Below are 20,441 nucleotides of genomic sequence, written 5' to 3' on the forward strand. Positions count from 1 at the left end.
TTTCTGTTCTGAGAAATCCACCAAAGCCACTGAGAAACACTGACTTTGTCAGCTGACTTTGGCCCTTTTATCTCCATCGAAGTTTCTGATTGGTGTGTGATACATTTTGACTCCTATTGTTTCCATTTGGGTAATTGTGTGCTAATTGAGGTCAAACTTTGCCGACTTGCGTGAACAATATTGAATGCTAGTGCTTTCTAAATGACCACATGGTGTAAGCACTGAGAAATGTAGGGATTTGTTGTGCAGTAACAGTTCACCAAATCTGATGCATGTGTCAAAGCAAGGAAATAGTGTTTATAGTTTAGGGAAATGGTGCGTGCTTTTTTAAAAATGGCGTAATGGTTTTGAAATTTTAGTTCAAAAGCCTGGTTATAGGTTATAGTATTAAAATGTTCAATGTCACAATGTCTACGTAAATGTACATTTGTTTGTGAAGAAATATTAATTGCACCCAAAACTGTATCAGAAATGTGCTTGCAATGCAAGTCAGCAAAGGCGCATATTTTAATTTCAGCCAACTAACTTTGAGTTGAGTGGGCTAAAAGTGGAGGAATGCAGACCCGGGGCCCCCCGGTTCCGGCACCCCTCGCAGACACAAACCTACAGTGTGGAACGGAGTTATGAGAGTGGAGAAGAGCATTTGTGATGTTGACGTGTGGGAGTGTTGATGCAGCCCACGTCTAGATTCCTCCAGGCAGACCAGCTGAAAACAGTGATGATTACTATCCTCATTCTCATAGCACTCCTGTAAGATTCTCATTCTCATTCAGCGTTAAAGAGGTCAGGCGGCTTCAGACCAAACACGCTCGGTCTGCACACTAAACAGCCTACATGCTTTGTTTTACATATTATTTAACTGGTTCATTTAAGTGCATCACGTCTAAGAATGCATGCTCAGTTTCTGACCAATCACAGACAGAATTCATGATTACTAACCAATCGTATGGTTGAGTTCACTGTCATGTAAAAATCATCAGATGCCTCTAAGCCTCCTTCGGAGAACGGCCAAATAATGCTGTCCAATCTAATATCTTCCATACAAGTTCAAAGGATTCAGTCCTTTAAAGAAAAGGAATTTCAATCATTAATATGGTTTGCAGTCCACGGCTTCTTTACAAGCTTATTTTTTTTCAAATGACCATTTCTCCCAGACATGAAGATGATTTATTATGGGGCCTCCATTTATCTGGGAATGAAATTGACTGTGTTGCAATTCTGTCTGATATTTATTTAATTTTTGGGTTCTTCTATTATTCTCAAGCAGCAGCATTTTTACTGAAGCGCAGGCTTTGGGCTGTGTCTGGGCTGGAGGGATTGTTTTACACTCCGTCTGGGGTTTGCGTGGGAAGAGGCACAGACCGAAAGGCCTCTAGACACTTTGAACATGTCACCGCTAATTTCCAAACTGCCCTTCAGCAACATACTATTTACAGCATCTGCTAACAGGGCTCTCACACGACGAGAAGTGATGTTATAGGTACAAATAAATATAAAACAGAAACCTACAGAGTTTGGGTAATCGTGGCTACAAAGAGAGCCTGCCTCAGCTTGTCAAATCTCGCCGAAGATAGTTGCATCACATGCTGAGATTGATGGTCAACAGAACTTTTAGAACTTCTAGAAGTTTATTTCAGACAAAAGGTACATGCAATGAGCCTCTTTTGGGTATAACGCCCATGTAGACGGATAATCAATACTTCAGACTGTATTGTGTTCAAACTCACCATTTACAAACATTATGAAACATCCAGCCACTCTAAACTGTACATAATTCAAGTGCAAAGTAGTAAACTTTCTCTGATTTAACGCTAAGCAGGCAAACTGCAAAGAGCCTACAAGAGATCTGTTCATTCTCACAAAAAAGCTACAAAAGCTGTCACTGGGGTGGTACACTTTGAAGATGCTAATATGTACCATTTAGGTACTAATAAGTACCTTTAAGGTATACCAATTTGCACATACTTCATTCTGAAAATACTTCATTCTGACTGGTCAATTTTTTGTTGTTAGTTAAGTGTTTATTTAGTGTTTTATTTTCATATTGTTCAGTGTTTTGTCTTGTTTTATGTGTTTTGTTATGTTATTTTTGTTTTATATTGTTTATTTTCCTTACAGTTGTTTTATGTTTGTTCGGTTGTTTGTTTTTGTCTTGTTTTCGTTTGTTCACACAATGAAAGTCAATTCTTGTTTGGACTCCATTGACTTTTACAATTTATTTGCTTTCCACTGAGGAAAGTAAGTCATACAGGTTTTGAACGAAATGAGAGTGAGTAAATGATGACATTTTTTGTGTGTGAACTCAACTATCCCTTTAAGTGCAAGATGTTGTAAGTATGAATCTTCAATAAGTTCAAATTCAATAAGTATTTATCAGTAATGGTGCTGTATTTGGTTGCATTTTATTGTATTTTACTAGAATAAAAAGCATTTGCAATCTTAGGATGAAAGATGGAGTACGTGACAGCTGTGCAAAAGGCAGTGCTCTGAATATTGCCACTCTATGTTAACTACTGGGTCTGCCAGTGTGAGGAATGGGTAATACTTAATGCAGCGATCGTTGACGTTTTTTGACTACTGGAAAGGGGAGAATATAGAGGGAAATCGCCTCAGATAACTTACTGTAGCAATGTGAAGAGAGTCGCATAGTCAGATTTATAAGAGTGCGCTGACAGTTAAACACAGATTTTTACAGTGGCTGAAATGTAAGACGGGGGCTTTAGTGCCTATGTCTTACACTCTGCTTGTCTAGTGTCTCATATTTCTATCTATTTGGTAAGTAGCTCTTAAATAAAATGGACAATATACCCTCAGCTGGTCATCAGAGCAAACTTAACCCCTTCAGGATAATACAAGATTTGGTATGTTTATGAAAGTAAAGTTAGGATGTTTTAAGTACGTTGTTTTTGTAAATAAAATTAAGCAAATGGAACACGTTCAGTATGTCTCTAAATGTAAATTTCTTGTATTTCTTGAGTTTGAAAATACAAAATTCAACAGTTCTCCATTACTTTTCGATTCATTTTACACAATATCTATACTGAAATAACTATTACTCTACTTTCTGTTCACTCTGCAAAAGGGATGTTTTCCTCTATATTTTTATCTTATTTTCCAGTGGAAATGTCTAAAGATTCTTAGCTCAAGATTCATTTACTTGAGAAGCAAAACAAAAAAGTTAAAAAGCCTTATTTTATGAGAAAGTGGTCAAGTTGTCGTTTGTAGTTAAAATAGGGGTAACACTTTACAATAAGGTGTCATTTGTTTACAATAAGGTGTCATTGACTAAGATTAATAAATGGTGTAGAAGTATTGTTTAATCTTAGTTCATGTTAACTAATGTAGTTAACTAATGTTTACTAATGAACCCTAGTAAATTGTTACCAAAATAGGAACAAATGTCTGCCTGTGCGCTAAGAAAAATCTACTTAATTCATAGAGGGAAAAGTTTTATTACCCCACTGACAGATATTTGTTTTGTTTTAAGAATAAATTCATTTGTTCACACTTTAGTTTGGGGACCAATTCTCACAATTAACTAACTAGTGATTATTTTTATTTTAATATTCTATTCTATTCTATTCTATTCTATTATGTTATATTCTATTCTACTCTATTAATAATTTTGCCCCAATAAAGTCCTAATTTGCTGCTTATTAATAGTTAGAGAGGTAGCTGTTAAGTTTCGGTATTGGGTCAGATCAAAGAATCTAAAATATGGTCATGTAGAATAATATATTTATATGTGCTTTATAAGTACTAATAAACAGCCAATATGCTAGTAATATGCATGCTAATAAGCATCTAGTTAATATTGAGAATTGGTCCTTATACTAAAGTGTAACCACTCATTTAATTTTGTTCCCATACTTAGAAAACAAACTTCATATGGTCAATTTTATGTGTGTATACAATGTTTAATGTTATGACTTCGTGAATTTAAGATTTTCTGCTTTGATTTAAAAACTTTATAATGTCATAATTGGTGTAAATGTGAATTAAGACTTTTTAAGACCTTTTTAAGAGCTGCATAAACCCTGCTACTTCATGTTGAGGTCTTGATCACCCTGTTGGGGGTCGTTTTGTGATAATGACCGTCTGACTGTACATTATCCATTACTTGTACCTCATTACATCATCATGTTGCAGTCATTCCAGATATCAGTTTTACTGGCACATCCCCAACAGCCATTATGGGCGATCCTCATAGGGGTTAATTAGCACTCATTTTCATCAAGCTATAGGCCAGACAGGGTGCAGTCTAAAAGCAGCAACAGCTTTGAGAGATGTCGCACTTTAGCATTTAGTGCGAGACTTAGAAATGTGAGCATGGGGAATTTTTGCCTCAGTGTCCTCTGCTGTAATGAGTGAACTACTTTTCATGTTCAGAAGCACCCTACATTAGCTTCATTGCGATATGATCTCTGACCCTCTTCTCACGTGCAGGTGAAGGGCAGGACAGAGGATCGCTATCCCACAAGAGGCACTATTAACCAACTCTGTGTTTCATCAATTGCCACTCAAACCAACCCACACCACACCAAAACTCTACGTGCATCATAAAAAACAGTCCTTGGAAAAAATGACCAGAGGCACTACTAAATCCTGAAGGAGGGTAGGGCGTAAATAAATGATAACATTGGAGATTAACGTGATGATAAATTTTAGAGCCAGAGTGTGCTTCCTCCCAACGGTTTGACAGATGTTATGAAAATATCAGTTTGCCCTCGTGTTGTGCCTTCCCTCAGGCCTCGAGCGCTGGCACTTTATATGGGCAAGGTGTCAGAGGAGAACTCTTTATTGAGTCATCCATTAGCCACCCAACACAGCTTTAAACAGCCGTTTGTTGGGTTGCCCCCATTTTGGGCACTATATCTATTAAAATAGAATGAGAATTTGTGCTCTTTGAAAAGATACAAGTCAGCTTCAATCTGACCGCAAAACGTATGTTGCACAAGCTATTTCTTAATCTAAAAGTCATTCTTTTTGTGTTGTTTTTCAATAAAAAAAAAAAATCTACAGAAAACTTTTAGTACAAAGAAACAATGCATAAGACATTAGGACTTGTTTTTGAAAAATCAAAAAGAATAATTTTTGTATTATTTATATACTGTTTTTTTAATGAATGTTTTGAATTCCTTTTTTATATTTTCTTTTTTTTATTTTAATTTCAGTTCAAGTTTTAGTCATTTTATGATGTGCTTTTAACATTTTTCTTTTAATTTTAAATTATTTAGCTTTAATTTACTTTTATTTTTTTACTTTTGACTTTTTTAGTACCTCAGCTTTTGCTAATTTTAGTTAGTTACAAAGGCAACATTTCTAATTCAGATCTAATTTATTTTAGCTTTATTTAAATTATCAAAAATAATTGTAATAGTTTTACAATAATTTTAGAGAAAACATAATATAATAATACACTGAATTAAAAAAATAGCTATGGTGTAAATGTTATTACATTTTGATTTATGCTAAAAATGTACTACATAGATACATTTAAAAGAAATAAAGAAATTTTGGTTCTCACATAAATCTTATTTTAAGGACTTTTACATATTTTTACTGGAAACCAAGGGGAAAAGCTGATTAAGACCATAATTTTGCAGTGTTTCAACACAAATTTCTTTTTATTATAATGTTGGATTGTTCCCTAAAAAGAATTTCATCCAATATTTAAAATCTTAATGACTTTGAATCGCTGCCAAGCTCTCCTCCCAGGCGTATGAATTCACGGAGAGGGACCAACACATCATACTCCCAGATGCTTAATGGTGCTTGTGCAGAGGACAAGCTCCACACATATATTCAGAGTTATGCCCTGCCGGATTATTACTGATTCCCCCCGGTGGGCGGCACTGGAGCGGTGGTTTTATTACCTCACTAGAGCACTGTGTTGTAAATACCCATCACACAACTGAGTTGAGACTTTCATTAGTGCACAGCAGACGTCCCACAGGTCACTTGCAAGGTGAGAGGTGAATGGGGATGTTGACTTGAGCAAAATGAAAGAAATGAAAGCAAAAGAAAATGAAACAAAATAGAACAGAGTTGGTCAGGGGACACAGAGAGACTAAAACAGACAGACAGACAGACAGATGCAAATGTATATATTTTTACATGCATTACCACAGGCACTTTCAATTGGCACGTGCTACAAAAAAAGATCTGTCCTAAGCAATAAATTATCACATCAGTAACCTCATCATCAGAATGACACAATCAGGTGCCGCTGACAATGTTACAGCTGTCGGATCTGCTCTACATCTTCTCACTCCGTGTTTGAAGAGAAACAAGGACAATGTGAAACGTCCAATATAAACGGCAACTCTTCATTTCAAAATTGCTCAATGAAAGTTTGCAGCTGAGACCCCATGCAGCAAATGCAGATTTGCACACACACACACGCGCGCGCACATATTAAATATACTGCTCTCCAGGCATCATACCAACTCTTGATGATTACATCAGTGCCTCACTGGCCCTGAGCTGCCCTCTCTCTTAATTACAGGAAGGGATATTAAATCAGGCATGAACCAGGGCGTCCCTCTGCAATAGTCTCATGCATGGAGGATGAAATTTACCTTTGCTTCCTGCTGGAACACCTACAGTAACACAAAAGCGTATGTAACGGAGAGTAATAAACAAACAGGGGTCATGGAAACCAAAATTCGCCATGGGATTGGATGTTGACCTGTCTTTAATGTCCCGAGCTCAAAGAAAAATATTTCTAATGCAGACAAGGGACCAGATTAGAGGGGGAAGAAAAAAACCTCTTAACAGCTTCTGTTTAATCCAAACCCTCGGTCCCCAGACGGCCATAACTGAAACAGCACTACTGAAATGAAGTCAACACCAGTTTATCCCTCACTCTCGCTGATTTTGCCCAATGGCCATAACAGGTATTTGTGGACTGCCTGATCTAGTACTGTAGTTGTAATGAAAAATTCAATCAGGCCTTAATAAACAGCTGGCCCATCTAGAGTTTGTTTGCTTAGTATGGGCGAAAGGCCAGGCGGGCAGCTGTGTGGCGCTAAGCGGCTGTAATGGCCTTTGGTTTCACATCTGGCACAGCAAAGATCAGCGGTCTCTCTTGCAATATGGCTGATGTAATTACACCAGTGCTACTACAAATTAATCACAAAACAGATTCCACATATACTCACGTAATCAGCAGAAGATTAAGAGGGCATGGCTGCAGCGCTGAACGAGCGATAAGACAGGAATTTTAAACAGAGAAATAGTTCTAGTGTACTAGGTGATGTTTGAGGCACATTATTTTACTAGAAAAAAATATAATAAAATGGTTGATGCAAACCAAATATTTCCTGCATTATTATTTAGTGGCAATGCAACAAAGCTACTGAATCTACAGCATGAAATACACATCAGTCTAGTTTGAGTTATCAACAAATGACACTTTAAGTGATTTATTTTTAGTGAAATAAAAACATACAGCGCAACCACTGAAGTCAGGTTCACAAACAAATGAATCGTGTGAATCTGTATTTTAGTGAATCAATACCATGCAGATTCTTAAATGAATGACTCTTTGGTGTAGGTTATTTTTAGAGAATCAAATCCATATTGTGTGACCAGTGCAGTCAGATTCCCAAACAAATTACTTATTTGAATCTGTTTGTTTAGTGAATCAAAATCATACAGATTCCTAAACGTACATCAGTCTAGTCAGACTCTCTAACTAGTAGGTTCTTTTTAGTGAATCAGAACCATTCAATGTGACTAGAGCAATCAGATTCCCAAACAAATTATTTATTTGAATCTGTTCTTTTAGTGAATCAAAACCACACAGATTCTTAAACGTACATCAATCTAGTCAGACTCTCTAACTAATGACTTTTTTGAGTAGGTTCTTTTTAGTGAATCAAAACCATTCGTTGTGACTAGTGTAGACAAATTGCCAGACAAAGGACTTATTTGAATCAGATTTTCTAGTGAATCAAAATTGTACAGATTCTTAAACAAACAACTCTTGTGAACAGGTTAGTTTTAATGAAATCAAACAATACAACATGATTAGGGTTTTTTTAATTACTTCTGAAGTGAATTTAAGACATTAAGAGCTTTACATAATTAACTTGAAGATTCAACCAGTGTAGATACTAATTGATTCTTCATATGATAGTTAAACATATATATTTTGGCTGTTTTGTCAGTAATACATTATAAAATTTAATGAATGAAAGATTATTATTTATTTATTACATTTTAGTTTAAATATATTAAATTTAGATTTTTGTCTTGATTAGATCAAAAGTGTATTTATTATCCAAATTATGGTAAATAATTTTTTTTTCAAACATTTTATCCTCAAAAATAATAAAAGAATCTTATTAATTATATTATATTATTAATTATATATATAGAATTAGAACCGATATCATAAAATTACCAAATTTAATAAGTACAATTTCATGATTCCCAATAATAATAATAATAATAATAATGACTATTATTATTATTATTAGTATTATTTTTAAATACAATTACTTAAACATAATTAAATAATTTGTTAAACACAATAATGACTTGTATTGTATCTTAACTAATTTTAACTAAAATTGTAAATTGTATCTTAACTAATATGTGACCCTGGACCACAAAACCAGTCTTAAGTCGCTGGGGTATATTTGTAGCAATAGCCAAAAATACATTGTATGTATTTATAGATTTTATTATAGATTATAGATTTTTCTTTTGTGCCAACAATCATTAGGATATTAAGTAAAGATCATGTTCCATGAAGATATTTTGTAAATTCCCTACTGTAAATATAGCAAAACTTCATTTTTGATCAGTAATATGCATTGCAAAGAACTTCATTTGGACAACTTTAAAGGCGATTTTCTCAATATTTAGATATTTTTTTGCACCCTCAGATTCCAGATTCTCAAATAGTTGTATCTAGGCCAAATATTGCCCTATCCTAACAAACCATACATCAATGGAAATCTTATTTATTCAGCTTTCAGATTATGTATAAATCTCAATTTCAAAAAATTCACACTTAAGACTGGTTTTGTGGTCCAGGGTCACATACGTGTTTAAACATAAGCCCTTATTTACTGCTATTGTAGAAATCACTGTGACTATATTTGACCGCGTCCTTGATCAATATTCTTCGATTGCCTGATTAACAACTAATCACTGCCTGTGTTTAAGTAGTACGGCTAGGGTAAGCTATTCATAGCAATGTTGTTAAAAGAACAACAACAGATATTAGATCCAGAAACATCCTACTTGTGTAAATCAAGCTGTGCGTGTTTGACAGCCTTACCGAAGAATGCACAAATCAGTGATTAAATATTAAATTAATTGGTATGACATGTAATTTTAATGCATTCTAGTCATATAGAAGTATTCCTAAACACATTTCCAGGCAGATGTGTACAGCATTCAAATTTTAAGACATAGTTCAGCTGACACACAGAAAAAGTGGCCTATTTTACGTGCTGCTTCATCGCAGCCAAACGCTCTGCCTATCAGCTCCCTCCACCAGCGGGTCGCGGGGCCTGATAAGACATCACACTCCGAAAGTCTCCTTCAGAGAAAGTCCTGGAGCTCCTTCCTCCTTGTGAGGAAGACCCATAGTGTTGTCCTTATCACTGCCTACCTCAGCAACCTGCCACCTGAGACCAGAGCCAAAATAGACATTATTAGCATTCCCAGTGCGTCGCACACCCTAATGCAGGGCAGCGGTGCGCTTTAAAGGACAGCCATCTCTGCACGTTATACAGCACCTCCAAGAATAATGTTCTACACCAATGATCGCTTATTAAAAACGCCTCCCTCTGCGAAAAATCTCACATTAAAAATACCATCAGGTGAGGCCGATTTTGATTAGAATAAGGGTCATTTGAGGTGAAGCAAAGCGTCCCCCATGCAGTCACCTTGGGTTCTCTCAGGGAGTGATATCATCTCTCTGTAGATTACAGTGGCTTCAGGTACTGAATTCCTAAATAACAGCCCTCTCACCATACTCCAGTGCCCTGCCCTCTGACAAAAAAGGTCAGAAAAGACCATTATCAGGCCTTTCTTCCCACACTATTATCAGGGAGGGTGGGAGAAGGGGGTTTGTGTGAAACAGATGTGACCATTGACCCCCACCGCCTTTTCCAGCAAACCCAGACAAAGACTATTATGCCCATTCTGAATACATTTCTCATTAAACAATCATGTTTGATCAATGTTTTTGGCTGAATCTTTAAAGAGAACAAATCATTCTCGACTTTTGTTTTACTTAAACCATGTTTCTGCATTCAAAGACTGACTGACTTTATGTGTGATAAAAGTGAGTGATAAAAATGACTCATGACCATACATAATTTAAATGACATGAAGACATTGACTAGCTTGGTAAAATCATACAGTAAATTTGGAGTATGCAGGTAAAACTAACACATTTTTGGTAATTTGTGGAGAAAAACAATGACTCAAAAGAGTCAGCTTGTTTCATTCAACAACAAATAATGACTCATAACGCACAAGATGCTCATTTGTGCTGGAGTCGATGGCCTCGTGGGCAGCACTCCCGACACATGGTGTAGCTGCGCTTCAGGCGACGCAAGTTTGCGTCTCGGCTCACAGTCCTTTCCTGATCCCACCCCCTCCCTCTCCCACTTCAGTTCCTGTCTTCTCTCCAACTGTACTATCGATATAATGGCAAAAAAAAGTTGTAAAAAAAGATGCTTAATTGTTGCCACCGTCTTGTGTAACAAAGAAACCTGAAGAAACAATCATTGAACAAATGTGTGAACAAATCTTTCTGGTGAATGGATTCTAAAGATTTGATTCACTTGGATTAATAATTCTTTTGAATCTGAAAAAAAACCTTGAATGTTTAAGGTTTTTTGCAAACAATCTCATTTGTTTGTTGGATCTGATGCCCTCATTGGCAGCGCTCTGACATGTGGAGCGGTTGCGCTCCGGGCAACATGAGTTTGAGTCCTGGCTCAAGATCCTTTCCTGATCCCACCTCCGTCTCTCTCCCACTTCATTTCCTGTTCTCTCTACAACTGTCCTACCGAAATAAAGGCCAAAAATAAATCTTATGTTTCTTATGTTTACCAAAGCTGCATTTCTTTAAAAAAAAAATACAGGTAAAACTATATTATTATGAAATATTTTTACAATTTAATCTGTTTTTCAATTTAATCAATATATTTGAAATACATATTATATTTATTCATGTGGTGGGAAGCAGAATTTCAGCAGCCATTGCTTTAGTCTTCAGCGTAGCATGATCCTTAAAACATATTCTAATACGCTGATTTGGTGCTCAAGAAACATTTCTTGTTGTTAATGTTTAGTGCTTATTATTTATAATTCCTTTTTATTAATTTGATATGATTAATGCATCCCTGCTGTATTAATTTCTCTTTTTAAAAAAAGTAAAAAATTTGGGTTGTTCTGACAAAAAACAATTATTCAAGGCTCATGAATATAAATTAGCAGCAACTGATTTTCTGAAAAGTCAGGAAATGTGCTGTAGCTATATATCAGAATTACTGCTTGCCATTTAAGTGTTTGTTTGTTCGTTTGACTGCAAAATTGCAATTTGCACAGCCAGCTACAATTTTTTTCTTCGTCTCATATATACCCACAGATGTTGAGCATGAATCACAATTACAGACATCCCATAAAGACCTGTTTGGTGAGAAGATAAAAAGCAACAGCTTTGTGTTCATGCCACCTTTCAATTTGCTTCTAGAAATGCTCATTTGTGAATAAGAGGATTGGGAAGAGATATAAAAATCTGACCTTTTTGTTGAGCTCAAAGTGCCATTTCACAGCCCACACTGATGGCACAGATCCTCAGATAACCATTTACTTTCAATCTGCCTGCTTGGAGACATTCCCAGGGATGGCACATCAAAGAAGAGTCTGATTTTGTGATAGCCCACCATCCCATCCCACCAGCACACACACACACACACACAGATACAGGCAGCAGGACATCATCTATCTGTCTGAATATGCCTTGTGCCAGCGATAACCCTCTTGTGGCAATTCCCATCATCAAGTTCTCGCTTTGAAATATTATCTCATTGTTATTCTGTGCTAATGAGATCTTAAGCAGAGAATCAAATTAGTGCTCAGTCATAATCAAAGCGTGCAGTCATTCTTAACAGAACTGAACAGAATCAGAGCTCCACCACCCACTTGGAGTCCGCGTGCCAAATCCTGCCAACTCTGACGGCAGTCTGAAGAGGAAAACAGGACAGCTAAGGTCTGTGTGAGCCATACCAATTTCAAACCTCTGCCACTTGGCAGGCACACAGAGGTGTCCTAAATTAAAGACTCTGAACAACAGATGCGAGACCACGTAACACAAAAGCTGTCCTACAGAGGGACCCGAGTTAAATGCTTCACTCGAGAGCACATTTCAGCCTCCAAGCAGCCTGGGCTGTTTTTACACCCACTAAACATCAATGTTCACGGCTAAACAAAGCCAAATCTCTCTTCTGAGCTGAGCAACAAGCCAACCAAGAAGGGCTGGAGACACGTCTCTTGCACAGTCAACCATGAGCTCAGAAACCTTACCCTCGCATTCAACCTCCTCGGTTTCATCTGTACTTTGTAACATAGCTTTCTGGTCAAAACTCCAGCATATATTCCATACACTAATGCCCTCAGAATTGTAGCAAATTGCTGTGATATTGGACTGGGCTGAGATTCTAAGGTCTGGCCCTGAGAGATATCAGCAGAAACTTTCAGATTGGAACATCATCTTTGACTGACTTCCTGAGCATGCTCATTTTGTCAAGTATGCCAGGGGCATAAAAACCGGCGATGATGGGATCTACAGAGAGATGCCCCCTGCAACTTCAGCTAGTTTCAGTTCTTATACATCATTGACAGTGGCGCGGCTGAAATATCTTGACAGGAGGGCAGCTCTCACTGGAAAAACAGTAATAATAAGTCTCAGAAGAACGCATGGAGAAATTCATATAGCTTATAATGTTATAAAGTGAAAGACAAAAGTGACTTTGAAAAGGAAGACCCACAAGAGAAGAGCCTATAGAACGGAAAACTAAAAAAGATTTGTCTTTAATATCTCAGTTGTCTCTGAAATGACTGAATGGAGATTTTAATCTATTGCATAAGTTTTCTCCTGAGAAAAAGTGTCTCATGTTTTCTCATGAGCTTCAACGTCACATTCACAAAGTGTGTCCCAAGATACCAAAGTTTGTCAAAATTTGAGATTTTAATATGAACAAATTCTCTCAAAGCTAGGAAGAAATTAATCTGAGCTATAAATTTCAGAACTTTTACCAATACACTATTCGGCGCAATTCATAGTCGTTTTACTTTTTAGCAATTTAGAGGCAAATTTCACAGAATTTGCTTATGTTCCACTGACAGTTAGGTTTAGGGGTGGATCTTAATTCTTAGTTTTTTCAAAAAAATAATATGTTTTCATACAAATCAAATCCCATGAATTCAAACAAAATTAGCAATTCATAAAACAGTAATATTTTCTTATGCAAACAGATTGTCGATAATTGTTTGAAATAATTGCTTCATGTTCATTTCTCCTAAATCTTAAACAAGGTTGATACTTAAAAAGAAAAATCCTGGGAACTCCATTAAAGTGACTTCACTTTAAGGCTCCTAAGCTGTGAAAGAGCAACGTCGGATCAATAAAAACATCTGGGGAGGTAAAACTTTGGCTTTACCTCCTGAGATCTCATTGCCCTCATCCACAGGTCCAGGTTCTTTCAGTCTTTGAGGTTGAGTGGTGTCTCCATCACTGCTCTGGTCTTCTGCTGAAGAGACATGAGGAATTAAACAAGTCCAAAATACTCAGCCATACATGTATAACTTTAACTAAATATATAATATTTTTAATATCATTATATGAATAACTTTTTCTTAAACATGTAAGCCCTGTATATTTGTATACAAAACTGATGCTGTTATTTTCAAGGCACTAACTTTTTTTTATTGTTTTCTTGAAACTCACAGGAGACTGCAAATCAAACACATTATTTTCAGTTGCAATCCGTTTCAGCAGGATTGCTTCAAAGAAACAAGGTATTTCGTACCAGTATATTTCCCCTGAAGTGCTCGGCTGTGCAGGTTTCCACTCACAGCTATAACCTTGACTGAATACTCCTTCCTGGGATTAAAATCCTTTATTATTGCTTTATTCTGTCCCCTTGCAATTTGTAACTCGGTTGTTTCCCCACCTGTCATCAGACACAAATCAGAGAAATCACAGAGAGGATGGTTAGTATGTACTGTCTCGTATGCCTGTTTCTACTCAGAAACCCATCAAAACCTGTTTTTTATTGTCTGACTTATGCCAAGAATTTCTTTAGATGCAATGTCAGAAGGGAATAATGCTCTTAGTTATAATGCTATTGCTGAATAAAATCATGAAAAATAATGAAAAAAATGAATCACTTCATAAATATACACAGTCAAAAGTTTTTGTTTTTTATTGTTTTTTAAAGAATACTCTTCTGCTCACCAAGCCTGCATTTATTTGATCCAAAATACAGCAAAAGCAGTAAAATTGTGAAAATACTATTTAAAATAACTGCTTTCTATTTGAGTATATTTTAAAATGTAATTTATTTCTGTGATCAAAGCAAAATTTTAATGCATTTCATCCTTCAGAAATCATATTAATATGCTGATTTGCTGTTCAATAAACATTTTTATTATTATTATTATTCCTATCAATATTTAAAACATGTCAGTTCATTTTTTCAGGGTTCTTTGCTAAATAGAAAGATCCAAAGATCAGCATTTATCTGAAATAAAGCTTTTGTAACATTATACCCATACCATTCAAAAGCTTGGAGTCAGTATTGTTTTGGAGGGGGGGGTTATAGAAATTAATACTTTTATTTAGCAAGGATGATTTAAATTGATCAAAAGTGATGATAAAGACATATAAATGATGATAAAGACATTCTCAACTTTGTATTCATCAAAGAAACCTGAAAAAAGTCTACTCAGCTGTTTCCAACATAATAATAATAAATATTTTTTGAGCAGCAAATCAGAATATTTGAATGATTTCTGAGGAATCATGTAACTGGAGTAATGATGCTAAAAATTCTGCTTTGAAATTACAGGAATAAATTACATTTTAAAATATATTCAAATTGAAAACAGTTATTTTAAATAGTAAAAATAGTTCAAACTTTTACTGTTTTTGCTGTACTTTGGATCAAATAAATGAAGACTTGGTGAGCAGAAGAGACTTCTTTAAAAAACATTAACAATCTTACTGTTAACAATAACGTGCGGTTTAACATCTCATCCGAAAGATGGTGCTTTTTACAGTATAGTGTCCCCGTCACTATACCGGGGCGTTAGGACCCACAGACCACAGGGTGAGCACCCCCTGCTGGCCTCACTAACACCTCTTCCAGCAGCAACCTAGTTTTCTCCGGAGGTCTCCCATCCAGGTACTGACCAGGCTCAACCCTGCTTAGCTTCAGTGGGCAACCGGTCTTGGGCTGCAGGGTGATATGGCTGTGGCAAATGATTTAGTTATCAATTAATTAATTATTATAACCACAATTTTAATATGAATTATGTACACATCTATTTATTTCACAATTTGAAAAAAAAAACATTATTTAATGGTTTTATTTTTTTTTATTAAAATATTGATATTACATTTTTTTAAGTGGCAGTCATAGTCCTCCATGAGTTACTAGCCCAAATCTTCAACCTACACCACTATTTCAATTATTCATACAAAGTTGATGTTTCAGCATTAATTCTGCAAAGGAAAGAAACAGAATATGAACGCAATGCGCAAAGTTTCTCGTTAAGCGGTTTCCTCCCGTAGAAAACCATAAACACTTAATATAGTTTAATCTATTAAAATATTAAATTCAATATACAGTTTATTAATATAATGAATATGTATATATTATTTCCCTCCCATACCGCAAAACATGGGATAATGTGGCATAATGGACTAAGATGATAAAGAGCAAACTCGATATGCTTCTCATCATTATTAAAATATACATAACTAATACATATACATAACAGGCAGGTGAGCCCAGAATAAACGCAACACGTAAAGTTTCACGTTATTTTATTTTTTTTTTAAATAAACGGTCTACACATTGTCTTTGTCCATAAACTAGATTACGTGTTGTACTTAAAATGAATTTTCTATGGGAGGAAAACGGTTAACGTGCAATTTAACGCATTGCGTCCTTTTAATATCACTTAATGCATTTCATAATGCATGTTCATATCTGCTGGTCTGCATCTTTGTGTCAACAAGACTTATAGGCTAATGAATTGTCTTTATCATCTTCGTCAAAGACTACAGAATACCCTTAAGTCCCTTATTATTATTATATTAAATTTTGCCCATTATGACACATTAAGCATTTTGCTGTATGGAAGGACAAGTTAAAATGTGCGTATTGTGTTCATGGCCGTCTACTTGCCTTGTAGTACATTTAATAATAACTATACATCGTATTTTATCTTTTAATTGCACTTAATGTATCTTAATAGAGTAAGCCATATTAAGTGTTTATGGTTTTCTACGGGAGGAAACCGCTTAACGAGAAACTTTGCGCATTGCGTTCATATTCTGCTGTCCACTGATTTTTTTTCTCCTACAGATGACTTGCAGGACACTGTTCGTTATTGTACTAAATTAGTTTTAATCGTTTAAGCACCACAGCATCCCGTCTGCATTGGCAACGCAAGTGACGTCGCAGATAGCGGCGATTGCAAGTGACATCGCGATTTAGATTCTTTTTTCTTGTCTTCACCACCTGGCTACTGTTGTAAAATGTTGAGAGACTCAAACAAAAAATAATCAATAAATAGAACAAAATAAAAAAATAAAAAAGACTGCAAGTGACGTCACCCGCGGAAGCGCAAGTTCTGAGAGTGCAAGTCTGAGAGTGCAAGTGCAAGTCTGCAGCCAGACCCTTCTCGAATAGACTGACACAGACTAACAGACATAAAAGATGGGCATCCCAAAATCTGTCCCTCAGACATCTAAAAGAATAGACTTCCAAACTGATCCAAGTTCTCTAGTGCAAAAGCAAACACATAATGTCTAAAACAGCCTAATAAACAATCTGTCCAAAGTAGCTTTGCTCTGAGCCAGAGAAGGAATAGCACTGGTCTGACAAGTTGTGATGCCAAGTTATCACCCAAATACAATCTGTGGGTGGATGCTTTATGGCCATTGCACAGCAAACAACTTCATGAAGATTGTTTGCAGTATTGACAGTGACAAATTGTCTGTTCTAAAAAGGTCTTGGCCACAAACTCATCTCTCTTGCTTCATGACATCCCTGTCTGGTGACAAAGTCTGGGATTATGACTTCAAAAAAAATGTTTGCTTTTGGTGAACTGAGAAGGAATGACAACTTTCAATAACTTAAAGGGATACTCCACCCCAAAAAAATTATCTTATCATTTACTCACTCTCATGCTGACTCAGATGTAGCCTATATGAATTTCTTTCGTCAGATGGACACAAACAGAGAATTTTAGGAAAATAGTCAATCTCTGTGAGCCCATATACTGTGATTGAGTGAAAACCTAAAAGTTGATGTTTCAAAAACCACACAAAACGAACATGACTGTAATCCATATGACACCAGTTGATGAATCATTGTTTTCTGAAACAAAATGATAGGTGTGAGAGAGAAAATCACTATTATTTTTGACTTTTTAAACAATAAACCATTACTTCCAGCCAACTGTCACATGCACATTCTTGTGTTCACACTTGACATAACATAAATATCAAGATGTTGTGAAGCGTATCATAAGAGTGTTGTGAAGCTCTGACATTTACTGTACATCAAGCATGAACTTATGATGGTTTATAGTTAGAAAGTGAATCAATGTCCATTAAAAGAACTGAATCAATCTATTCGCTTCAGAAGACTTTGATTCATCAAACTGGTGTTGTATGGATTACCGTTGTGTTTGTTTCGTGTGGTTTTTGAAGCATCAGCTTTGAGGGTTCCACATTCCATCTGTGTTCCATAGAAGAAAGTCATATATACAGCACCTGGAGTATTCCTTTAAAGATCTGGACTTTAAAAATAAAAGAAAATAGACCAAAAAAGCATAGTGATGAACTAAAAAGTGCAGCCAAAATTTATTGCGTTTGAATCAGTCATGCCTGAACAGTCCCTCAATGTGATGAAGAAGCCTGCCCCTGCAATTCAGATCCCTGACCAATGATTCTGATTAAAATCATCGTGGCTTGCCGAGAGATCAATTGAAGGGGAGTGGAAGTTGCTTATTCAGCAGCAGTGGGAGCATGATTGGGGTTAGACTCAGAGCAGGAGGAGTCAGAACTGGAGAACCACAGTTTGCTGATGACTTTGCACATCACGCTTCATAGAAAAGTAAAAGAAGATTGCTGCAGACAGCACACTGTCACCGGTTCTCACGACAACATCAAAGCACTCCAAATCTAATTTGTTTAAATGAGACCAAAGGACAGAATTGGTTTGTCGCATACGAATATCTCCCTTCCCTCTTTGATTTTTAAAAAGAGAGGAGCAAAGGGCTTTTGAGGGAAAAATAGTCTATAGTTACATCTAAAAATAGATGCAAAATCAATTTGTGCTTAATCCCAATGCAAAATTTGATTACTTACTCTGTTTTCATATTTAACCACATCTATTACTGAAAATATACTTAAAATGGAAAAACTTGTGTGTTTATTTTGTTTGTGCTCAAGGGGAAAGCATGTAACTTCTAAAGCAAGGAAAGTACCGTAGATGCCATGAGCCAGAATACACCTTTTCAAGAGTGATTAAGCACCTTGAAAAATGTCTCTCTCCTACCCTTCAACATCTCACATCTCTCTCTGTCTCTCATTTTCTTGAAGCTAAGGGCACTTTGTGTGAGTCTGAATGTGGTTTTGTGTGATAACATCTCGCTAGGGTGCACATCAGTCTTTCCTGCACAAGAACAGCACAAGCTGAGATGTCCGATTGATGAAAAATTACTCTTATAAATGGTTCTTTTGATGAGTCAATCAAACATATTCACGAAACGGCCTCATTAGTTAACTCTTTGAAACAGACTCACTCAGTAAGCGAATCACTTAAAGACGTTACTTTTTTTTTTTGCACTTTCATTGTGCTGTTAGCTATTTGAAAATGAACCGGGAACCGCTATATATGATATATACACACACACACTTTTAGTTTGTAAAATAATTATATTTTCAGACTGGTTGTTAATGGCAATATGTAAATAAAAATGCATTTTCTCAGAGTTTTGTTGAATAAATTAATACAAATAAATAAACAAAAATAAATGAAGCAATTATTGGTTAGTTTAACATTGTCAATTTTGTTTGGGAAGCATAATTAACACAGCATTTTCTTCAAAAATATTCTTATAAGACCACAAAGTGATATTTATATGAAGCAAATACAATTGTTTACTGGAATTACAGCATCAAGTTGGACCAAATTAACAGCTAAGTCACCCACCCAAGTTCATATAACTTATATTCAGTCGCTGTCCATGATGGAATTTATAAAAGACCCTATAAAAGACTGCAGCAGGTTTAAAGGTGCAGCAATTGACACAATATAATCTTTCCGATCAATAACACAACAATTGCCAATATAGTAAATCAATGTAACAAAGAACTATGATCATTATAAACATTTACACATGCATGCACAATTCCATCTACATACTTAGGGCCCTATTTTAACGATCTAAGCGCATGGTCTAAAGAAAAAGGCGCAGGTGCACTAAGGGCATGTCCGAATCCACTTTTGCTAGTTTAACGATGGGAAAAACGGCCGGCGCAACCGGTGCATGGTCTCTAAGGGTTGCCCCTATTCTTTTAATGAGTAATGGGTGTGTTTAGGGCATAACATGCAATAAATAGATTTGCAAAGGGGTGGAAAATTTCCATTAAATTTCCGGAATCTTTCCAAAAATCCCAGGAAGATAAAAAAAAATCCTGGAAAGTTTCCGAAATTTACTGGAAATTTTCCAACTTTTTGCAATCCTAGCAATAAACCAATCAGAGTCTCGTTTTCCATTCCCTTTAAGAGCCAGTTGCCCTCGCGCCATGGCGGATTCGCTATATTTACACGGCAGAATTTGCAAGCGCAAAGACTGAACACGTCTCCAGAGAGGAAACGGATCAAATAGGTAGCCTAATTCTGATGCATGCAATGACTATCCATTATGACATGTAGGCGTTTTTATATTTATATAGCCTACACAATAATAATATTTTACGTTGTAATCCTTAAATTTTTTATATTTGGCATGTATATATATAGATCGTATGTAATATAAATAAGCTGTAGACTCAGTAGATAATGCTTTAAAAATGACTACGTGACCTTACATTTGAGTCTCTATCACTGTATATTTCCAACTATATAAACTAACTTAACAAGTTTCACTTGTGACTGCAC

General features: G+C 35.9%; 1 protein-coding gene across 1 annotated transcript in view; it reads right to left on the reverse strand.

Moving 5' to 3' along the window:
• The window catches only part of LOC306878347 (collagen alpha-1(XIV) chain-like), a 137,235-nt gene that overhangs the window by 108,218 nt on the left and 8,576 nt on the right, over positions 1–20,441 (reverse strand). The window contains exons 4-5 of the mRNA XM_079430630.1: positions 14,067–14,210; positions 13,698–13,784 (exon numbers count right to left, since the gene is read on the reverse strand). Of these exons, the coding sequence (XP_079286756.1) occupies positions 13,698–13,784; positions 14,067–14,210 (231 nt within the window). The remainder of the gene's footprint in view (positions 1–13,697; positions 13,785–14,066; positions 14,211–20,441) is intronic.

This window comes from Barbus barbus, assembly GCF_936440315.1.
Source record: "Barbus barbus genome assembly, chromosome: 12".
NCBI lineage: Eukaryota > Metazoa > Chordata > Actinopteri > Cypriniformes > Cyprinidae > Barbus > Barbus barbus.